This window comes from Falco biarmicus, chromosome 4 (genome assembly GCF_023638135.1).
Source record: "Falco biarmicus isolate bFalBia1 chromosome 4, bFalBia1.pri, whole genome shotgun sequence".
Lineage (NCBI taxonomy): Eukaryota > Metazoa > Chordata > Aves > Falconiformes > Falconidae > Falco > Falco biarmicus.
Window position 1 is genome coordinate 13,025,471 of NC_079291.1, and position 22,065 is coordinate 13,047,535.

Genomic DNA, 22,065 nt, shown 5'->3' on the forward strand with positions numbered 1-22,065 from the left:
CCCGGGCCCCGGCGGGGCACAGGAGCCGGCCAGCCCGGCACTGGAGCCGGCGGGGCTGAGGCACGGCCCGGGCTCGGCGGCGGTGGGGCCTCTCGGGCGGGGCCGGTCGGACGCGCTGCGGCGGCACCGCCGCCCCTGGCTCCTCGGCCGCCCGCGCCCCTGACTGAGACCGCTCGGCACTGCTCGCGGCTCCGCGTCCCTCACGGTAACGCGCTTTCTCTGCCCGGCAGCGAGGTGAGGCGGCTTCGCCGCGGAGGCGGGCACCGGGGCCGTAGGCCTCCACGCCGGGGGCACCCCCCGAGGCTCCAGCAGCGGCTGGGGACTTAAAATGCGTTTATTTTCGTGGCTCGCCGCGCAGTGGCGGGGCTCTCCGCAGCCTGCCAATCTCCAGCCCGCGGCTGTGGCCAAAGCCCACTTCGCGTGCGTGGCTGAGGGGGGTGACGGGGCCACCAGGGCCGCCCCGTCGTCCCCTCGGCAACCTCCCGCACGCCGCTGCCGGCAGGGAGCCGCCGCTTCCCTCCTGCGGCGCAGGCGCCCCTGCGCGCGGTGGGGGGGACCTGCCCGCCCTTCCGCTGCCGCGCCCCGCCCCGTCCGCTGCCTCCCCCTTCCCCCGCCGCCCGCGGAAGTGAGCGGAGCGGGGATGCGGCCGTGCCGCCGCTGCTGCCGCCCCGAGCCTCAGCGGTGAGAGGCGCCGCGAGGCGGCAGGGACGAGGCGGCGGCGGTGGTGGTGAGGGAGCTGCCGCTTGCGCCTGTTTCCCCTCCGCGCCACCCTGCTTCCCGCGGCGGCCTGTGCCACAGGGTGAGCGGGCGGGGCCGGGGCGGCTGAGGGAGCCGGGGCGGGAGTCGCCGCGGGCAGCGTCGGGGCCGCCGAGCTTCAGGGAGCCGCCGCTTTCCTCCCGCCTGGCGCTGAGGGGACGGGGTGCGGGGAGGGCAGGCCGGGGTATGCGTGGGTTACTTGGGGTGAGGGTTTATTTTTAGGTGCGGGGCGTTCATTCCGAGCGGAGCCCCTCCCCGGGCGGGACAAGGCAGTTGGAGGCGAGGAGGAAGCGGCGGCGCTGCTCTGTGCTGCTGTAGCTGCTGGGCAACTAATCCTAATCCTTGGTGGCCTCTGACAGCTCTGCGGGCTCCCTGCGTGCGTGTGCCTGCTCCGCTCTGGCGTGAGTGCAGAGACCGTGGAGACTTACTGGGTTCGGCTGTGGTTGGTTTTGTTTGTGGTTTTTTTTTTTTTAAATATCACCTTTATTTTCCTTTTTTAGCGCTGGTTTCTCTTGCAGATGTTGCTGCAGGTGGGGGCAAAGGGAGCAGTGTGATTGCCTGGGATCTTGGGGCATCTCTCTCTTCACCTTTCAGCTCCTCCTCCAGTGCTGCTGTCGCTAAAGACTTTTGTAACTATCGACTCAAGTACAATTTCGATGGAAAATGAAGGTAAAGGTCTCATCAGAGTCACTGGCTTCATTGGAGCTAAGAGGATTTTTGCATGCGATTTGGTGACAACTCCAACTGGTGCGTGTGTATGTTTTACCGTTCCAGGGGTTTGCAGGGTTGCTGTCGTGTGTCAGTCTCGTGGTAGGAATTCTGATCTGCGTTTTCTAGTTTAAGAGTTGTAGGACCATTGCTTTTCCTTTATTTGTACTGCTTGCTTGTTGATCTAAATAGACGTTATTTCCTCTTTTGACAGATACTCAAAGCATCCATGGCGTATTTTAGTGCTCTGTGTGTTTGAAATAGAAATCTCTTGTTTAGGGGCTTCTGAGCATTAGTTGCTTGGTATTTTGCTTAGATTATATGATTTCATTAAAATTCATCTTTCAGGGTGAGATTGAGAAGCAATAGTTGCATTTTTTTAAAAAAAATATTTTTTGTGCGTATTTTGTAGTCTTAAAAATGACTGAACTTTGTTCTCTTGGACGGTATTTAAATAAAAAGTGGCACTGAAGTTTTGAATTCTACCACTTGAAAGATCTTGGGAACTTGCTAGGTAGAAGGAATTTTGAAGTGTGTATGAGAATCTCTAGAAGATTGATCTTTGTTCTGAGAGGCTAGATAGCTGATAGAAGTAGTGTCGGTGCCTTTGTGTTTCAGTCACCGGGTTGCAAGTAAAAGGTCTTTGAATGGGCAGCACTGAAAGTGGGGGAAGGAAAGCAGATGTAATACCGTTGAATAGAAAAAACAGGGTGGGGGAAAAAGAGACCTAGCTGACACTTATCTGCCAAAACTAAAACAGCAGGAAGACTTAATGCTTTTTAGTTCTATTACCAAACAAATAGTTTATCATAGATGTAGTTTATAATCAAGCTGCATATGATAGTATGGTCCATTCTAATTCTTCTGAATGCTGGTAGCACAAAGATGGCATTTCTTAAGTTTTTTATGGAATAAATAATGTTTAAAAATTGCTAATATTTGTATGATAAAAGTAATGTGAAAAAAGCTTTATCTAGGGGAAAAATACTTCAAAAGATTATCAGATGCCTATTTCAAAGGCATAAAGAAATGCCGTAGTTTATTGAGGGCTTTCAAAACGGAGTAGACTTCTGGGGGTAGAAGGAAAGCTAAACTCCAGTGTGAATAAAAAGACTGGTTCTCTTAACATTTGAATTACTTTCTCTCCCCTCCTTCCACACACCCACCTGCCGTGTCATAATTGACTCTCCAGACAGGCACATATATTGACAGCTGTCTACTGTCTGTTTTGGTGTTCTTGGTATTTCTGAGCCATCCTTTTTCTATATGTTTGACATTTTGAGACAGCTAGGCACTAGCAGTGCTCATATTGGAACTTTTCAGAACTCTATTAAGGATCCTTAATGTATTTTCTCCAGGAGACAGCTGAAGAATCTTTGTAATCTCATAGAACAAAGATTGCAGTTAGACTATCTTTAAACTCTTTTATTTTGTTTTGTAAGATTGCATTTGAAAGGTCTCCTTACTTGGGATATTGAGCAAGAGATGGCAGATTTCCTGCCCCCCACCCCTCCCATTTGGATGGATATTCAAGATTGGGAAGTGATAAGGTGGTTTGGAAAATTGTTGTTTTCCTGTGTTAATTCATTACTCACAGGCAGTATTGTATGTTTGCTCTCAGTTAATGCTTTGTCCCAAGACTTTTGCAGTTCCTGTTTCTTGTGTTAGGATGATTAAACTTCTGCAAAAATCCATGTATCTCATGGTAATGGAGAAGAGAATTTCCCATCATAGGAAGACTTTGTATTTCTGTTCAGAAACGCCGAATTTTGTGACTTTTTTCCGTAAGTGGAGTTTTTTCTTACTGTAGACAGTAAAGATAAGTTGCATAGAGAAAACGTAACTGAGTGCAAACTAGGCTGTCTAATTTTTGGTTCTCTGTGTTAATGCCTTTGGGCTGTTTTAAGTAATTTTCTGTATTGTAATCTGTTCGTTCGTTCCCCCCTCCCCCCCATCTTTTTATCAGCATCTTTTAGATTGTGACAGGTTCTTTTTTTTTTCTACTGAGGAGTGTCTTGTAGAAGACTGCCTTTTAATACGATAATAAGGTTACAGTTTAGGTTACATCAGCTTTTTGAGTTTCTCTACTCTGAGGTCAAACTATGATTACAAATGTAAATTGTTAAATAGGAGCACTGTTTTGTTACCAAGGCCCTCTGCAGCATTTGTTTTCAGATCATTAAGTGCCTAACGGAAGAGGTCAGAGTAACATTTTCCCACTTGTAAACTAAAAAGACTTTCCCAAAATTATGTAGAATGTTGGTACAAAAACTCAGACCAGACTTACTGTAAGTAATAAAAACATCATGTGGTGATTCTGAAATTCTCCTTAATCTTCGTTGTTTTGAGTCCTAGTTAATTTCAGCTAATTGTCAAAGACTGATGGCTGTTAACTTCAGCCTGTAGTCTGTCAGGAGTAATTTCAGGAGTATTTTGATAATTAGATGAATGGTGAAATATAAGTCAAGATTTTTTTTTTTTCTTTGAAAAAGGTGCTTTAGTTCTTCACATAATCCTGAGATGACAAATAGGTTTTTTTTTGTCATGTGCTGTTGAATTTCTTAATGATTTTCATGTGTGTTTTTCTTAAATGGTGAAAATGGGTTTAGTTTCTAAACTAACAGATTGAAGATCAGTAAATAGGTTTTGGTTTTGGGGGGCAGTGAGTTAGCACCCTGGACTAGCTCATCGTGGGTTAGGCAGCTGTAAGTGTAAGGGGTGGAGGATGTATACGTGGAACTGACAACAGAGGGGTAAGGGATACCTGTAGCAGCAGTGACTTGAAAAGAGTGTAAATTGTTCCAGAGTGGCATTATCAGTCGTTTGTGAAAGTAATATCCAAAATAATCAACTAAATTTGTGATGGGAAACGTTAGAAATTCTGAAATGGACTTGGTGTTATTACAGCAGTTCATGTTTCTTTTGACATGTAGATAATTTCTTAATAATGTAGTAGGTAAAAGAAGAATTTTGATATTCATTGATTGCTGCTTTTTACCATCTACAGCTTGCAGAAGATCATAACCCAATACTTTACACCTATGTTAGCAAAAAAGTCACATCTCTTGTTTAACTTGGAGGGTAAGGTGAGAGAAGAGATTCCCCCCCTCCCCTTTTGTTAAAAAGTGGAGTCTTCACTGAAGACCAGTTCTGATAGATACCTGCCTATCTTTTAACAGTGCTGTGTTAACTTTAATAACTAAGTTAACACAGCACTTCTCTTGCATTAGAAACATGTATTTTCTTTTAAATGGAACAGTCGGTGTCATCTTTTAATCTGTTGTTTGACTGTTGATGGAGCATTAGATAGCTTTAGTCTTTTCTTTCCCCTTTTTCCCTATGCGGATAAATCAGAAATGTTAAATCTATAATAATATAGAAGTGGTTTAACATCGAGTCTGCTTGAGTGCAGACATCACAGAGTGTATGTATAGTTATTTTGCTAGCTTTGTACGTCCTTTACGTGGAGGGTCTATCGCATAATCTCTTAGTGAGTTAGGAAAAACAGTGTAATGAAATGTGTAACGAAAATGCAGACAGTTCTTAGGGTAGCTAATTTAACCGAAGAGAAACAAATATTTTCACTTGTCACTCTTCACCAAAAAAAACCTGTGGTGATCTTGGGATGCTCTTCTGTAGGACTGAATGAAAATGGTCTCATTACTGCTGAAAGAAGATCTTACTTTCAGCTGTCTTCCTGCTGTATGCATTGTCTTGGCTACTGGTTGTTGAGTTTGACTGACTTGCTAGCTTGGTGGAAGGTTAGTCCAGCCCTTCTTTTCCCTAGCCCCCTGTTGAACAACTTTCTGTTGAATTAGTAAATTGAATGGGCTCACGAAGTGCCCAGTTGACGGTGGAAACAGTGAAGGGCAAAGGAGTGAGACCTCTTCCTATTAGAACAGGCAGACCATTAGCTTAACTCAGTTCTTTATGTAATCGTAGCTTCAGTTCAATATAAATTCACCCATAGGCCGTGGTGGAATTTTGCAAGAATGGAATAAGTTAATAAGATTTTAGTTGATACCTGTTTTCGAGTTCATGAAAGCATTCAGGTGATACCTTATTGGCAATGGGTGATAAAATTGGCATTTGTAGTGTGGTTTGTAGAAGCTAGAAGGAATGATGAAGTTTCTGTGCAGAAAAGAGAGGGAAAATAAAATACAATAATCAAGGTATAAACTTTGGACAAGCATCTATTTCTAGTTATTTGCTTTGTAAACATTTTATCCTAACAATTAGAAGGATTAAAATGGATAGTGGGTTATCAGATGCAGCCTACAGAATCTTTTATAAATATTTTTAATTCATAAATTTTCTGCAGCACTTTTTTTCTGCATACATAATTCACCAAAAAAAGCTTGGTGAATACAATGTTGCTGCTTTCTTAACGCTAATTATAAGAAAGCTTATTAACATAAGTAGAGTAATTATGCATTGAGTTATGTTTGCATTTAAATCAGCACTGACGCTAGCTTGGTACTGAGACCTGTTGTAAACAGTAAGTTCAGGATTTTTTTGGTTAGAATTTTGTTGCATTATGAAGTAATTGCATAGCTGTCAAGCATATAATTGTTGATTGGGTCTTGGAGCTTCACTTTTTTTATAAAACAAATACTGAGCAAATATTTTTGTTCTTTTTGCTTAATACAATTATGGCAACTGAAGTCTGCACATGTCATAGATATTGTAGTAGTATATCATAGGGTGCTAAAATTTTTACTAGTGTTTGCTGTTTGAGTGCCATCCTTCATTTTGAGAAGCTCAGCAGTTAAGTGTGTGAGATAAAGCAGTCTATTGGAGAGGAGCCATGTGATCTTATTTCTAAGCATAAATGTTCTCTTCTGGAAAGTTAGCACCTCTCTGGCAAGATAATTGACTGATATTTAGACCCAAAGGTCTTTTGACCTTCAACTTCTGAAAGATTTCATGTGAATCAGGATTTAAGCAGAGGCGTATGCTGTTTGGAGTCATGAGAGGTGGCCATCGGTGCTCTTCCTTGGGTGATGAGTTTCTGAACTGGCCCAACGCTGTTATGTATAAACTTTGCTTTCATCAAGGTACTAGCATTGATTTGGTCATTTTAGTGTGTGCTTAGGATTCTGTATCTTTTTGTTCTTCTGATTAATAAGTAAATGCAAAATGTATGAAATGTTCAAGCAGACTTTTTCCAGTGTTCAAGGAGTATTTTTGAACAATAAGAATCAAAGCTGAATATTTTGGTCAACCAAATACAGATTGGTCTGATGTTTTTTGTCAGTGCATTCTTGGTAACTGATGCCACCTCAAGGCTTTCAGTAACCAGGCTTTAAATTAGTCATAGTACATCCTCCAGAGTATACAGGAATGTTCTAAATGGTAAATCTTTTGTAATGATTGAATGCAAAGTTTCAATGTTTGGTGTTCTTAAGTTTCAAGTGTGTACTACATAAGTGAGCTAAAGGAAGATAAAGTGGTCTTGGGGTTTTTAGTCTGAATTTCTGTTGCCATTACTCTTACAGTCTACAGCGCTGCAGTCGAGTTAAGGTATCATTATTTTTGTGAAATATTTTTTGTAGCTGAAGAGGAGGCAAGTTGTCATTCACAAGGCTTGCAAGATTACCACATGGTATATATTACAATTACAGAAAATTGCCCAGCTTTATTGTTGTGTTGGTAGCCTCAATTGAACTAGATGTCCTACTTTCTATTTTTTAAATTAAAGAAGGCATGTTGAAACATCCTGAAAGAGTAAGATGTATTTCAGGTTGTAGGGACTTGTTTCTTGGAGAAGTCTTTTTTTTTTTTTTTTTTTTTTAGAAGATATTTTTAGTACTTGAAAGTAGTTCTTGCGCTTTAGACTGCTGTAGAGTTAGTAAGTTGTATGTTAAATGGAGCATCATAGTTTCAGTCACACTGACTGAAGTAGATGGGGTTGGGGATAGGTTTAAGAAAATGCTTCACAAATGTTAAGATTGGGCAAACCTTGAGATTTAACATGGTCAGTGCCAGTATTCAGATCTGGTCAGAAATGCCAAGGAGCACAGTTCTGTGTTACGGCTGGTGGTTGGCCATAGTGAAAGTCCTAATCACTGCTGAAATAGTATTTGAATACACGGCAGGTTTTTTCAGGCTTACAGGCAGTTTAGCAGGTTGTTCTCATCAATTTGGGTATTTGAATTTCTTTGGTTATTGCGTGGTGTCAGTGCTAGGTTGAATATCACCCTTTTTTCCATCAAGTCTCTCAAAATAACACACAGTAGCAAGGGGCTGGAACTATGTGACCTCCCAGGATAGAAATTACTCTGCAAGGAGAACTCATCAATGCAAATTAGTCTTACTCTTTCCTTCTGGCTTTTTTAGAGACAGAACTTTTCTGTGTGCACTTCCTTTGATGTGGTAAAATGTTTAAACTACAATACTGTTGAATAGGAATCAATTTCTTTGAATATTAGAATACATGGCTGCTGCAGCTGTTTCCCCAGAAGTGAAAATTCATCACACTTTTCCAAAGGAGTCCATTCAAATGAAGATAGTAGACAGTAACTTCAAAGCCTTTAAAAAGTACTTTTTATCCTGAGCAAACAGTGCCTGGTAGAAAACAAGTGGCTCATTAGTCTGCAGACTTGAACCTTTTGGGGTGGGAAGGGACAGCTCTTTGTTGTGGCAAGTAAAATACACTTTTTGCAAATTGGTCATGGTTGTTTGTATTGAATGAGTGTTGGCACTTACTTGTCACTCTAAGAAAGCAGCATTATTTCCCATAAAGGTATTTGACAGGGTATAATACTTTCTGACCAGGTTCTTTTAGATAACCCACATATGGAGGGTGTAACGTTTACTATCAAATGTACGTATCTGATGATACTTGATATGTGGGATTTCTGATTTAGTGGATTGTCACACTTGTGCTATGTTTTCAGTATATTTTCTAAGTTACACTTAGCAAAATACAGAAATACGCAGGCCAATCACAATGCCAGTTTGGTTCCTGTTACTAGTCTCTATAATGTGCTCACCATCGTGATGCTGGGCATCCTCAGGTGGGGGATGCTCTCTTTGAAATTTTGTTGGTTGTTCAGTGCATATGTTGGACTGAGCCACATATGCATCCCCCACCCATGCTGGTCTGGCTAACTGGCATTCACGTTTTTTTGATGAAATTGAGGAGAAACATTTACAGCAGTAGAAGATTCACTCAACTGACATAGCTGTTTATCGAAAGCAAAGGCCACCGTCTAGTCCCCGTTGTGTTGAGGTAAAGTTAGCCTCCTTTCAACAGCTGTGGTTAGTCACACTTTCCACTATTTCCTGAGCTTCATGGGCACATGGCTATTGCCCGTCTCTTCTGAGCCTTGTGTTATAGGGGTTTATTGGTCAGTCACAGTATTTGAGTATTTTTCATATCTAAATTTTCAAGGTTTTGAGGCTCATTAGAGAAATTGCTAGTTGAGAATACAGGATGTACTTGGTCTTTGATTTAATCACATACGAGGTATATTACACGCAACTTTATCAGTGGAGTCTGTATAGATGAAGTCTTCCTGAATATAATGTCCAATTTTATGTGCATCATCAAAGCATAGATAACTAGTCCAAAGGTCAAGAGTAAGATATTAAAAAATTAAATTTATTTAATGTTAGTTTGTAGCTTGTCTGCATCTGTAGTTTGTAAACTTGATTGCACTGATTTTTATAAATCTTATTAAATCTGAATCCACTACACTCAGCTACTCCTACCTACTGCATCTATTAGCATAACTGGTGAGTTTCTCTGGAAATTTAATTCCTGTTAAAATCTCGCAGAATTGCAAGGAGGAAGTTTCGTCATTGTCACAACCATGTTGGGTAGTGCTTGTTCCAGAATGAGGGCGGGCTCTTCATGTGCTCTTGTCCACCCTGTCTCAACTTTTGGAATCCTGCTGGGCATCTGGGGTTTGCTGCTGGGTAGGCAGTTGATCTAAGACTTTTAACTGTTGAGTGTGCTTAATGTTTTTTTGTTGTTGTTTTTTGTGCTTGGCTTTTTGCTGTGTGTTGTCATCACTTGGTTATTGTTCTGTAGCTGGGACTTGTATTGAGGTTATTGAGGTTCAAGGAGCACCTTGCCTTCTAGACAAATGAGGGAGGCAAAGATGGCAGAAACATCTAGTGAAATAAATATTTTTGAGGGCATTGTTGGAAAGAGGCTCTGTGGAATCACAAGCATGATTCCTGATGCTGAGCAATGACCTATTTAAGTGGAGAGTTTGAAGATGAACAATGAGATGGTTAAAGATCTGGATCTCTGAAACCTCTAGCCACCACCATGTGCTTATGAGTAGGAGAAGACTTTGCACCAATGCTTCATGTCTGATGGAACTGACAGAAAACAGGATTACTTCTATTTTGGGTAAGAGTCTTCTCCTTAAAGATTCTTTTCTCCATCAGGAGTCTTTGCCTAGCAGGAGCTGTTTCCAAAGTCCACGCACACACACACAAACAGACTCAGGCCTCTATGCCCATTGGCGTCTAGTTGATCTCTAACCCCCTGTGCTTTCAGGATTCCAGACAGTGCAGAAGAGGTAAGCGCTTGGTATTTTATTATGTTACTGTGTGCACAGATGTCTACAGTAGTTGATCTATCTGTCATTACCCCTCTGCACCCACCATCCTGGCTCTGAATTGTAGAGAACTGGAGAAAAATATGCTTAGTAGGATCTGAGTTCCTGAACCTTTTAGTATCCATCACAGAGTTTTATCATACAAAAAGTCCAGGAAATGGGAAGCTTGTAAGTTTCAGTCTGTTTTGTATTCAATGAAATACCTTTTTATTGTGCTCTTGAACACTATTGCTTTTTCAGTGTGGGGAAGGTAGATAAAAAAATGGAAGCTAATTCTTCTGGTGGGTGAGGAAATGCTGATTCTTTGGGGATCCCAATAAGAAAGCGACAAACACTTGCAAGGCAGATGACTATTAATAACTCAGAAAAAGTGATAGCAAGGTATAAAATTGTAGAGGAATAAAGTTGGGTTAATTAGCATTGCTAATATACAACTGTGGGTTGGCTTCAGGGGTGGTGGGTTGACTGATGTAGATAACTGCACCAGCCACACCTGCACCTTAAGTGGTTGAGAGCCAGTGAAGAGAGAGCAGCCAAATAAGAGAGAGGAGGAAGAAGCAGAGAGAAAAGAGAGGGAGTGAGCACATGTGTCCTAGGTGAGGAGAGACTAGGAGAAGGCAGCAGAGGGACTGGCATGAAGAGTATGCTGGTATGAGATGGTAAAAGACCTTGTTGCAGCCAGCTAGTTTGGAGAGTGCTGTGACATAAAATCATATGTTCTTTCTGATGCTGGGAACCCTGAGATGATATGGCTTTGGATGGATCCCTGGTCAGGGCATGGCACACTGTAAATCTTGTCAGTTCTTGAGTTAGCTAGTACTCTTAGGGGTTTTGCTCACAGCAGAGATTCATCAATCACTAATAGCAATTGGGTTTGGAATGTGGGTGTTGAGGTGTCCCTTGGATAACATGCTCTGATACCCTTATCTCATTAATAAAGCTGTAGTTCCTGAGCAGGTACGTGTGATATTTCAAGTGGAAAAGACACTGTACAGTATGTATAGTTAAGAGTAAATGCACATCAATTACACATCGATTGTGTGCATTCATTAATTTTATTATTGATTAGACATGGCAAGATTCAGTAGCGATCGTATGGTATCCACGTTAGTCATATACCTGGATGTGGGTCACTAACTGCTTGTACAATATTAGTCTTACAGATTGATCAGTACAAAGAAGTTGAAAGGCCTTTGTAGTACTTGAGTTGGCCTCAGAGGGGTTCAGTTACACAGGGACTAATGGGGTAGATTCAGGCCGACTTAATCAGCTGTTCAGGTGGATGGGAAGATTCAGAAGAAAGTGATAGGTATGGTTAAGATGTAAATATAGAAAGCATGCTGAGTCAGTGCTTCCAGTCTTTTTTTAACATTCACAGTTTTGCCATGGTGTTTTCTGAGAACTCTCTCTACTAACCTGCAGTTTGTCAGTTTCTTGTGTGGTAGGGTAAACACTTCGGAGAGTGGAGTGTTCAAAGGCAGGTGTCTTCTATGTCAGTTTTCTGAAGGAACTTCTCAAAGAGCCAGCATTTCTCTCAAGTATCTCAACTTAAATTTCATGGTTTTGAAAACCTCTGGATTTTTTGTTTGGTGGTTTTTTCCCCACTTTTACTGTTCTCTGTAGTTTTGTTCCTACACCACCTTTGTATTTTGCACTTTTAGGTCAGTTGAGTAACTGTATGTAACATTTACAGGACTTTATATTAGCAAGTTAGCCAAAGTGTTTTGGTCACAAGTTTGTCTAAAAATAGGTTTTGCTGCTGGAGTGTTCTAAATTTTTAGACCACTCTTGGTGAATGTAGGTCCTGCCATTTGCATTCTCTGAGCAAGCAGAGCTTCCCCTTAAAAATAATCGTGAAGTTTCTCAATGTCAGTGAGCCCTGCTGATTGATAATGGACTCTTCCTGCTAATCTGAGAAACAGAATGGTGTAAGTTGTTGGTACTTTGTATTGATCGTGGTAGAAAGAGGGTAGACATGCTCTTGTAGCGTATGAGGAAGAAGAAACAGTAACACATTACTGGTAACTGGATTTTCCTTTAGATAGAGAACTCCGAATTTCTGGTAGTCTAAGCCTTCAGATGAATTTGTATTAATTTCGATAAACATACTTTGGTCACAGTTCTGTGGTCATATGATTAATGTGTATTTCTTGGCCTAGAAATAGTGGTGTACATTGGAAGTGGTCCAAGAAAAGTCCTTCCCGAGGCAGCTATTTATTTTTATTAGCTAGAATCCTGCTGCTTTGTTCTTTGGTAGCATTGCAAGTAGGGAATGGAAAGCTGTAGTCATAGCTCCAGAAGCTTCAGTGGTCATGTATGTATGTGCTGCCTATCTGATAGAGCAGTATGGGCTAGTACAATTTCTTAGCCCAATTATCCATATGAAAACTTGGCCTACAACAAAGAATTTAACTGTATAAGGTATCAGCTGATAGATGCTTGAAAACTAATTGCAACATAGGATGGGAAGACATCTTACTATATGTGGGTGGACTCCTTTATTGTGGAACACTGGTTTTTTGGGGGTAGCTTCTGCTAAAAGGTGTTGCAGAAGCCCAGCTCTCCAGTGTATAGATCTGGGCAGCAGTGCAAAGCACTGTAGAGCCTTTGCCAACAGTCGAGTAAGTAATCTTTCTCTTGCTTTGTGGAAGTAATGCATAGTAAAGGCAAAATTACTCGCTTAAATATAGTTTTTGTGTTCTAGCAGATAGCAGGCACTCTTTCTAACTATTTTTTTTATCTGAATCTGTTGGTATAACTTGCTTTATATGTTGGAAGGGGGTGATGAAGGGAGCAGTAATCAGTTTCTCATTGTCTTAAGCAACTGGATTTAATTGGTAAAGTGTTAGATATTTGAAACACTTCTGAACTACAAGTGTAGCATAATGCACACAGATTGTAGAGGTTTTTGAGAAATTAGATGAGGATCCATCCAGAAGAGTCTTAAGATATCTAATTTTGCTCTAGAGAAAGGAGCTGGCTATAAAAAGACCTTCTGAGCCTTTATTTTTCTAATCCTATACCAGATTTTCTCTACATACAGTAGAGTTTTCTTTGTAAAAAGTGGGAGATGATATGAATGAAACACACGTTCAAAAGTAATGGCTTTTTGAGTCTGTCAAAAAAAGATTGTCAAAATAGGCTTTTTGTAGTACAATCCTTCTGTGCTAGTGAAGAGTTATTTGGAAAAGCCTGGTCTCTGTTTAAGAATATTTAACTTCTTAAAATATCCCTAAAAAGCATGTTAGACTTTCTGAAGTCCTAATTGGTAATACTAGGGAAATGATCTGTAATCAGTATCCTTTTTTGGAATTGTTGTTTGTGTTTAGCATATGTGTCAGGTGGTATAGGGAAAAAGATTTTTCTCCAGATTAAAATTTGTAATGCTGGTCAGTTGACTTTTGCCTGCTCTTACTGGCAAAGCTTGATTGCTCAGCATTTTTGTTGAATGTGGAGTCATCTTGGTCAAAGTCATTTGTTTGTGAGTTTGTCTTGAAACAGCACTTAGGCGTAATGATATTCAGCCCTAAACTGATGTTTGGTAGCTAATACCATGAATGTGGTATCTATTTTTCAATAAAGATCAAAAGCTAGTACTTACGATAGGAAATCTTAAAGAAAACATGAGCTGTAATTCTGTAGGGTGTGTTATCAATGAGGGGAGATTGTGGCAAAATTCTGGGTGAATTTTCGGTTTAGAAAACTGAAACACAAGTAAGGTTAAAATCCAAAGTATAACCATGTAAAGTATGAAAAGTCATAATCTCCAATGGCAATTTCCTGAGAATTGATTTAACTTAACATTGGCTTGTATGTGGACATTTAACAGCAGCTGTTAACTGGGTGTGTTAACTGCAAAATAGGTGACTTAGAACAAAACTTTCTTCCTAGGGTGTGGGAGAGGAGGACAGAGGATGTCTGAAGAGAGATATATGAGAGGAGGATGGAGAATGTCTGAACTGGCAGGGGATGAGAGAACAGCTGGGTATTGTGAAGGAGAGTAAGAAAGATAAACATGGTTATCTAGTAGCAAAAAGGTGTCTGCGTGCTTGTAGTGAATATAGCTATGTAACTGCATGAATGGTTTCTGCCTTGAGCCTGGTGGTACATATAGCTGGAATTTGTATCTGGGCTCAGAGATATAAATATGAGCTTCTCTGTACAATAAAGTGTCTCTGGTTGAACCGCAGCTGGAGTCTGTGCCTTCGTACTCCACAAAAGGGAATGAATCTTGTGAGCATCAAGTGTTTCGTGAATTCTGGTAAAAGTGGTTGTATGCTTAAATCAAAGGCTGTCTGTCTGCATGAAAGACTGAGTGATCATGATGATGTATCACTTCCCATAATGACATTTTGGGGAAATGAATCTGTAGATACCAAAGAGTATTTTATAAGGCTTAGGGTCACAAAGTCTGTATTCTTCTTAACTGAAATACCTACTATTCTGCTGCTGCTGTGGTCAGCTTAAGTTGATTTAATAATAGTTCGGTGTTGTAGAGGGAGTCTGTGGTGCTGTATTCCATGAGTAGCCTTAGACTGTGAAGCAAATGTTTGTCCCTCTGGTCCAGAATAGGTCTAACCTTGTTCATGTAAGGGCTTTTTACCACTGGGTTTTGTAATAAGACGCCTTGTTAGGACAGAATTATACTAATAATTTTGGTTTTCTTCTGATGTTGAAAGTAATAGTTCTTTTGAAATATCTCAAATGTACATAAAATGTTGAGAGAGGAAAAGCCTGTTGTTTTGTTGAACCATGGCTGAGATATTTTTGACTGATTTTTTTCTTATCTGATTTGAAACATGTAAAGGTATTTGAAAATGATAACTTGGTGGATAATTTTGTTTATGTATTTATAGTGTATAATAATATGTATTCACCATAATTTTAAAAGACTACTTACACTGGTGTAACATCAGTGTATATACTTAAGGTTTCAGTAAGTACCTAGCCAATGTTAAAGTGTATTTAAGTCACATATTTTGTAATACTCCAGAAATTAGGCCATAGACTTTCCAATTCTGGTCTTTGCACAAATGCATCGTTAAAAGGATAGTAAAGAACAAAACAAAGGTCTTGCAGTGGGATGAAATATAGAAACTGGAGTGGAGGTGTGGCAGACCATAGCTGAGCGTTTATTCCTGGCCTTTGCTGAGCTGCATTCCAGCTGCTGAGTCCTGCTGGTTTCAGTCTACAGAAAGCTGAGTGGGGCCCAAGGGACTCCCCATCTTTGGAGGCCAGTAAACACACCGTTAAGGTGCAGTTCTTTTCTCTGCCATCTCCCCTGCCCAAGAGCTCAAACCCACACCCCGTTTCACCTGCCTCTCACCTTAAGTCTCTAGACCTGCTTTCTTAGAACTACAGTGAAGGAGCAAGTCTTGTTGCTTTACTGTTTGACTAGGAGCTACATGGCAAGTGTAGAGAGTTTCCAAGGGGTTCTCTTGAAAGTGAAAGCGCACGCGCTTTCACCTTTGCTCATTGTTCCATTGGGCCCCTGGGATGAAATCTCTGTGGAGTCCCTTTAGGTAAGGAGCTAGAACAACATGTACTGAGTTACATAAATCTCAGCTATTCTATTTGAGTACATGGCGAACTGCATTCAGGATAGAAAATGAAGATTGTCCTACCTTTTTTAGGGGACAAAAATGCTGGAATCTCTTAATGTATTGTCATCTTCAAGTACTTTATCTTATATTTTATGTCTCAGCGTCCATGGAGGAGATTTATATATGACAATTATTTTTTTTAAAGCATAAAACCACCTATTTGAATTCTGTGACAGTATTAATGGGAATACAATTTCTGTGGTGTGCATGTTTGCATGTTAGGTGTCTTCCAGTTAATGGAAGGGAGTGGATATGTGTGGCACGATGGGACGAGATATTAATTGTGGGTGCAATAAGGTAGTGAGGGGGGAAGAAAGAGTACCATTCCAGCTTCTCTTTTACTAAGTAAGAATTTGGAAATTCTGAAGCTTCATTAAATATCAAAGCAGTACTGAGCTGTGTGGTCAATGTTGCTATTGCACTGTGTTGTAGTTCACAGAATTTTCACTTTGGAAAATTACCAGAAAACATTGCTTTTTGTAGCATTGACTTAAAGTTTTTGTACTATAGTCAAATTTTATTACTTTACTTGCATCTGTGCTCATTTGAGGTTTTCTTAATGTTGTTTCGCCTTTCTTTGTGTACAAGAAATGTGAATAGGCCTGCTTAGACCACCTTCGTTAATGAGTAGAAAGTTGGGGCAGGGAGTGATTACTTTCTGACCAGCTATTGGTGATAATGAGCCTAAAGGATTATGAATTCATTTAACTGTTAGGATCTTTGTCATCACTGAACATGTCATTAAAGAAATAAGTCTTCAGTTGCATGTCTAGCATTTTCTTTTATTATTGTAGGTGGTACTGCATGAAAATAAGCTGAACTGTAGATTTTAAGTGCAGTGGTTATCAAAAACTACCTTTTAATGACATTAATACTGTATTGCTCTGGTATGTTTTTTGAAATGAAATGGTAGTGCACTCTTTCCCTTCAGACTTTGATCCTATTTCTTAGGTTGCACGTCTTGAAAAAATCCCTGATGGTGACAATGAGACAATGATTCCTGTACTGTCTTCAAAAAAAGCAAGTGAATTGCCGGTTGATGAAGTAGCAAGCATTCTGCAAGTAAGTGATTGATTTTGTATCTCTTAAGAAGACACTGATGTTACCAAACAATAAGTTTGTTATTTCTTAAGGACAGATCTTGTCATTGGATGTCTGTGCATTGTCATGCAGTTTGGTACTGGCTATTGCCTACTTCTAAAAGCATGTTGATTTTTAAATTATTACTTGAAATATCCTAATCTAACTTTTTTTTTTTTTTTAAATTGAGGATTTGGAGGGGGGGGTGGGATTCAGCTTGAAAGTGTTTGGATTTCTGTACGCTTTGTATAAGATTTTTTTGTTAATATAAACGCCAGAGTCAATCTTATTAAATTCTGTCCTCTTTCTCATAGCTATTGCTTCAGTTTCTTTAAGGAATCCTTAATGTCCTTAATTTGTTTTGGTAGCCTCCATTTTAAGTGGAGGAACAGGACTGGAAAAGCTACCCATTGACAGATTTATGAACCATTGAATCTGGGTTAATTTTCATGATAGATGGTCTTTTTTCATTCTCTGTATGCTTGACTGCTTGAGGCGTACACAGTGGTAAGAGTTTGTCACTGACAGCTCAGACTTTGAAGCTATTGCTGGTTTTTGGCTGTGTGACCAAACTCCTGACATAATCCTCAAGGGTCTGAACTGTGCCCATAGTTTGGCTGCTTGTAGAGTTTCTGCAGGGAAGATCAGCAATCTTTTAGAGATGTTAAACAGCATCTGCTTCTGTAGTAGTTCTGTGAATTTTTTGTTGAATCTCTTAATTACTGCCAACTTGAGTTTTGAAATAGTTAGCTTATATTGTTGTACAAACATTAGTACCAAGTTTGTCTTTCTGATACCAGCCAAATTTGTATAATCTAAGGCTATATATTTAGGTGTTGGAATTCAGTTTGGAGTCTTACCAGTGTAATTGCTGACTGTTTTATTCTTTTCATATTTTAATAGGCTAATATTCAGAATGGCTTAAAAAACTGTGAAGTTTGTCATAGACGGGCATTCCATGGATGGAATGAATTTGATATTAGTGAAGATGAACCACTATGGAAAAAATACATTTCCCAGGTTAAGATTTTGTCCTTTCTGCTTTTTGGTTTCAATACTTGTCAGTAGCATTGAATTTTATTTCAATTTACTTACCTTTTGTCTGCATGAACATCTTCTGATGAAAGTGGGGAAAATCTAGTAGAACAGGAAATGGCAGCTTCTGTAATTCATATCTGTTTTATGTATTGAAAAAGCTTTTATTTAGATATATGCCAGTTTTAATTTAAATCTAATATCCAATTTAATGAAAATCTGGTGGTTTAATTACATGATTTGTTCTTGAACGTATCTTCATAACTAGCCAAAGTAGTACTGTTCATAACTAGCCTGAAGGCTGGAGAAGTAGAAAACAGTTCCCTGTAGGCAAACACTCGAGCACGAATCACACTAAGGTCAGGCACAGATGCATATGACTGTTGGTAAATATTTAAATTGAACATGAAGTATGAATAACTTGATAGACAAATTTTAAACAGCAAAATGGCTGCCTGTGAACTGAGGGTAGAGGTGTGAGGCACCTTCATTCTGGTGTTGGGCAGAACTGGTGAAAGTAAAGTGTGATATTTTTTTTTCTATTACTGTGATTTATCTCATATATATATATATATATATATGTGAATGAGCATGTGCAGCTTCCCTGAGTGGTGTGTAAGTGTCACTACTTCCTCTAGCCTACCTCTCCTGCCCCCCAGCTACACAAGATATTTACAACTAATTTTCACACAGAAGTTCTTTATAGTGAACATGTTGACATGAAATACTTTGGACACTGTTTCCTGCACCTTGTCTGAACAACAGCGCCATAAAGTTCTGGAGTAAACCCTGAAGTAATAGATGGTTAATTCTAAAGACACTGTTTTACTTGGGAGTGACTAAAAAGGTGTTCAGTGCTCTGGTGATGTGATATCGGTGAGAACATCATCACATTAATGTCCCCGACATTAATGTTTTATTTTCCCATGTGTAGTATCAAATTAGTCAGATCCATCAGAACGCTTCTAAAACATATTATCCAAGTCTATTTTAGATAGGATTTATTAAGATACACATTTGCTTTGAATGTGCTTATGTGCACTTTTAGAATGCTCTTTAATTGTAGGAGTGGGTTCGTTCTTGTAATATTTATTTAAAAAACCCCACATGTTAGCAACCAGTTGTCATGTACAAGCATGATCCTTTTTTATTTTAGCCTTAAAAATCTGAATAAAACATATGATCTAAAAGGAGAGCTTCCATCTAGTAAAAAAAGAAATCATGAATTGAAAGTTATGAAATACATTGCTGCCTTGATAGTGATCAGTTGCTGGTAACAGGATAGCCTGTTACCTCAAAGACAGTTTGATATATTTGAGGCTTCTTTTTTTTATGTTTAAATACAGTATAAACAAATAAAGGAGATGATTGGTTTTGTTTTAAAAATGTGAATCAAATGTAACAAGTGTTTTTCCCGTTATATATCTAATACGGTCTTTTCAAGGTCTTTGATATTTAAAAAAACCCTCAGGTAAACATCTGAACTGTACAGAGTCAGATTTTCTTTGCACTGATAGGTTAGAAATATTTTATTTATAGAATAATATGTTTCAAAAGTAGATTAGATATACTTTGAGGGGTAGATAAAATGGTCTTTCTGTCAAGTACCACTAAATTACTGTTCTGTTTAATTTCAGTTTAAAAATCCTCTTATTATGCTTCTCCTGGCATCTGCAGTCATCAGTGTTGTAATGCATCAGTTTGATGATGCTGTCAGTATCACTGTGGTAAGGAATTAAAAATTTTATCTTTGGGAGTACTTCAGAATGTGTGATCGCATGTACTTTCAACATCATATAAATGCCAATGTGGGATGATATTACCTTATTCTAATTAATGACTTTGATTTGTATGCTGTCATTAAATCTTTTTAGCTTGTGACTGGATTTGTGTTTTGGGGTTTTTTTTTTGTTGTTGACTGATAGCAGTAACACATATCAAAATGCATCAATGAATAATTATCTGCCTGCCTCTCGCATCTTTACTCTTTCATTGGTTGAAATGCTTGTCTTCAGGCATTTGTTGCTATGTAATCTTTGTCTTAAATTATGCTTTAATTGCAAATTGAAACCAATATAAGCCTTCTATGAATTTACTTGCAAGATGTAATCTTTTAATAACGTCAAAATAAGTGAAGTCTTCAGAAACAGCAGATGGAAGTCCAAAGCTGAAATAATTTTTTTTTATAGAAACTTGCAGTTAAATAGGGTGCTAAACTAGTGAGCGAAATATAGTACTGCTAAACATTTGCTAATGACACAGAAAAATATTATCATCCCTTTGACCTTTTTGGGGTGACAGGTGATAACTGAAAATTGGGATTTCAGTATGATCAGAGGCAACTTCTAGCTGTTTTGTCTTGGTTAAGCTCTACACTCTCTATGTTGAGTTTTCTTTTGTAATTAACATAGGGTAACTGGGAGTTTGCTCCTAACCCCTCTAATTCTTTAGAAAGTGTAGTTTTATTTGGAATATAAACTATGTGTCTGCTTTAAGAAAAACAAGCTATTTTGAATTTGATTATAGTGTTAGTTTGGAACGGTCCATTGTATTCCTAAATTGGGTTTAGGTAAATCATTGTATTACGAAATGTATTTAATTATATTGTGGCTGAAAGTTTAATTATTTCATTTTTTTTTTTCCTTGGTTAGTGACCTTAAGTCTTGTTTCCTAACTCTTGAGCAAGGCAATGAGAAAAGAACAGGCCAGTTAGTGTAAGGGAGTGTTAATTTCTGCATTCTATGCTACAACTTGAGAAGGAATTTTTGATAGCCTCATGAATGTTAGTGGAGGTGTCTTAAAATACAGAGAAAAAGTATGGTTGCGTTAAAGTTCACCAGTTGTGGTTGTTGTCTAACTCTTGACTAACCTACCGTTTAGTCTTGTTGTTATTAATGCCCACTTTATCACCTAGTGAATATTTGTCTTGCTTCATTTTCAGATGATAGCGTAGTTTTTCTGTGACTGTGTATTTGTGGTCAGAACCTTGACAACAAAACTAATGTGCTGCTAAAGGTCCGTGAATTTATTTCTTTTGGTGGCAATGCTGGCTTGAGCAGCTTTTGTCATCTTTTTAGCTCTGCTGGTAAAAACATATCATAAAACTTCTTGATCTGGACTAGGAACTGATGAAGCTTTTAAAAAATTAGACTTTTTCCCATTTGGAGGATATTGGCTTCTTAATGTAAGCCATTGCACATTGACACAAGCTGAGACACCGATGTGAGGCTAGAGATGCAAAGTTATGTCAGGTAGCACAAACTGTAGAAGATAATACTGCTTCCAAAAGAAACACATGTAGCTTTGGTGGAAATTATTCCATGGAAAGATGGAATTTATATAATTATTTCCTAATACATAGTTGGTGAGGTGAATTTTAGTACCACAAATAAAGCAGATTTACTGGAGTTATCCTTGATTTAGTGAAGAGTTCTTCAAGAAGGTTGTCTCTTAGAAAATGGTAATATCGTGGTTATTTGAGTGTCTTGTATCTTGGATATCTCGTTATTTGAGTTACAAATTCAGCTATTGTAACAAAACTCAATTTGAGAATATATTGAAGGGGAAGATGATGCTTAACTCTACACAAAGTTGATCTTTGTGACTTCCTGTAATAGATTTCATTGATTCATTCACTCACTCACTTTCACATCACATACTTACAGGCCCTGTGGTGTTTATATTGAAGTGTTGTGACCAGAATTGTATGTAATAATGGAGAACCTGTTGAGGCCTTAGTACTTCTCTTGGATTAATTGTGATAAGCAATTTTTTAAAGCTTTATTTGTTTGGGATCTCTTGCATCTTGACTTGTTTAGGGTATACTTCAGTGTCCTGTTTCACTCCTTGGGAGTCTTGGGCAGCTTATGAGTCTCATCTCCCTCTTGTTCTTGCTGGGATATTTTATGGCTTCAGACCTGTTCTTCAGCTTGCTACTTCATCTCTAGTCTTCAGTTTATTTTTAGTCTTTCTGTTACCTGTTGTTTGAATCAAACCACACCTATGATGCTCTGTGGCAGTTAACACACCATTCCTAACCGTTGTTCAGAGAGAACAGCATTCACACTTAATTCAGACCAGTTCTTCTTTGTGTCATGGATCTCTCTCCACTGCTGTCTTTTGCTCACCCTTTAGAAACAGGGAGCAGAGGAAGTTTTTCTTGAAAATTGCTGTCTAGTTATCGTAGTTTTAGTAAAATCAGGTTATTGAGTTCTTGGACATCACTAGAGCAGATGTAAATAGATAACGGCATTGCTTTTGTAACAAACCCAAGGGATGCAGCGTGATTCTGAGCATGAGAAAGTTTG

The 22,065-nt window shown here is 39.2% G+C and overlaps 1 protein-coding gene across 4 annotated transcripts in view; it reads left to right on the plus strand.

Annotated features, from left to right (window-relative positions):
- The first annotated feature begins 604 nt into the window (after positions 1–604).
- ATP2C1 (ATPase secretory pathway Ca2+ transporting 1) overlaps positions 605–22,065 on the plus strand; it is a 49,290-nt gene continuing 27,829 nt past the window's right edge. Inside the window, exons 1-5 of one of the 4 annotated variants that reach the window (XM_056338434.1) lie at positions 605–799; positions 1,257–1,503; positions 16,595–16,705; positions 17,627–17,743; positions 19,396–19,485. In XM_056338434.1, coding sequence (XP_056194409.1) covers positions 16,637–16,705; positions 17,627–17,743; positions 19,396–19,485 — 276 coding nt within the window. In that variant the 5' untranslated portion in view covers positions 605–799; positions 1,257–1,503; positions 16,595–16,636. Of the gene's footprint in view, positions 800–1,138; positions 1,158–1,256; positions 1,504–16,594; positions 16,706–17,626; positions 17,744–19,395; positions 19,486–22,065 lie in introns of those variants that run through there. The other 3 variants (XM_056338431.1, XM_056338432.1, XM_056338433.1) reach the window with 3 other exon arrangements.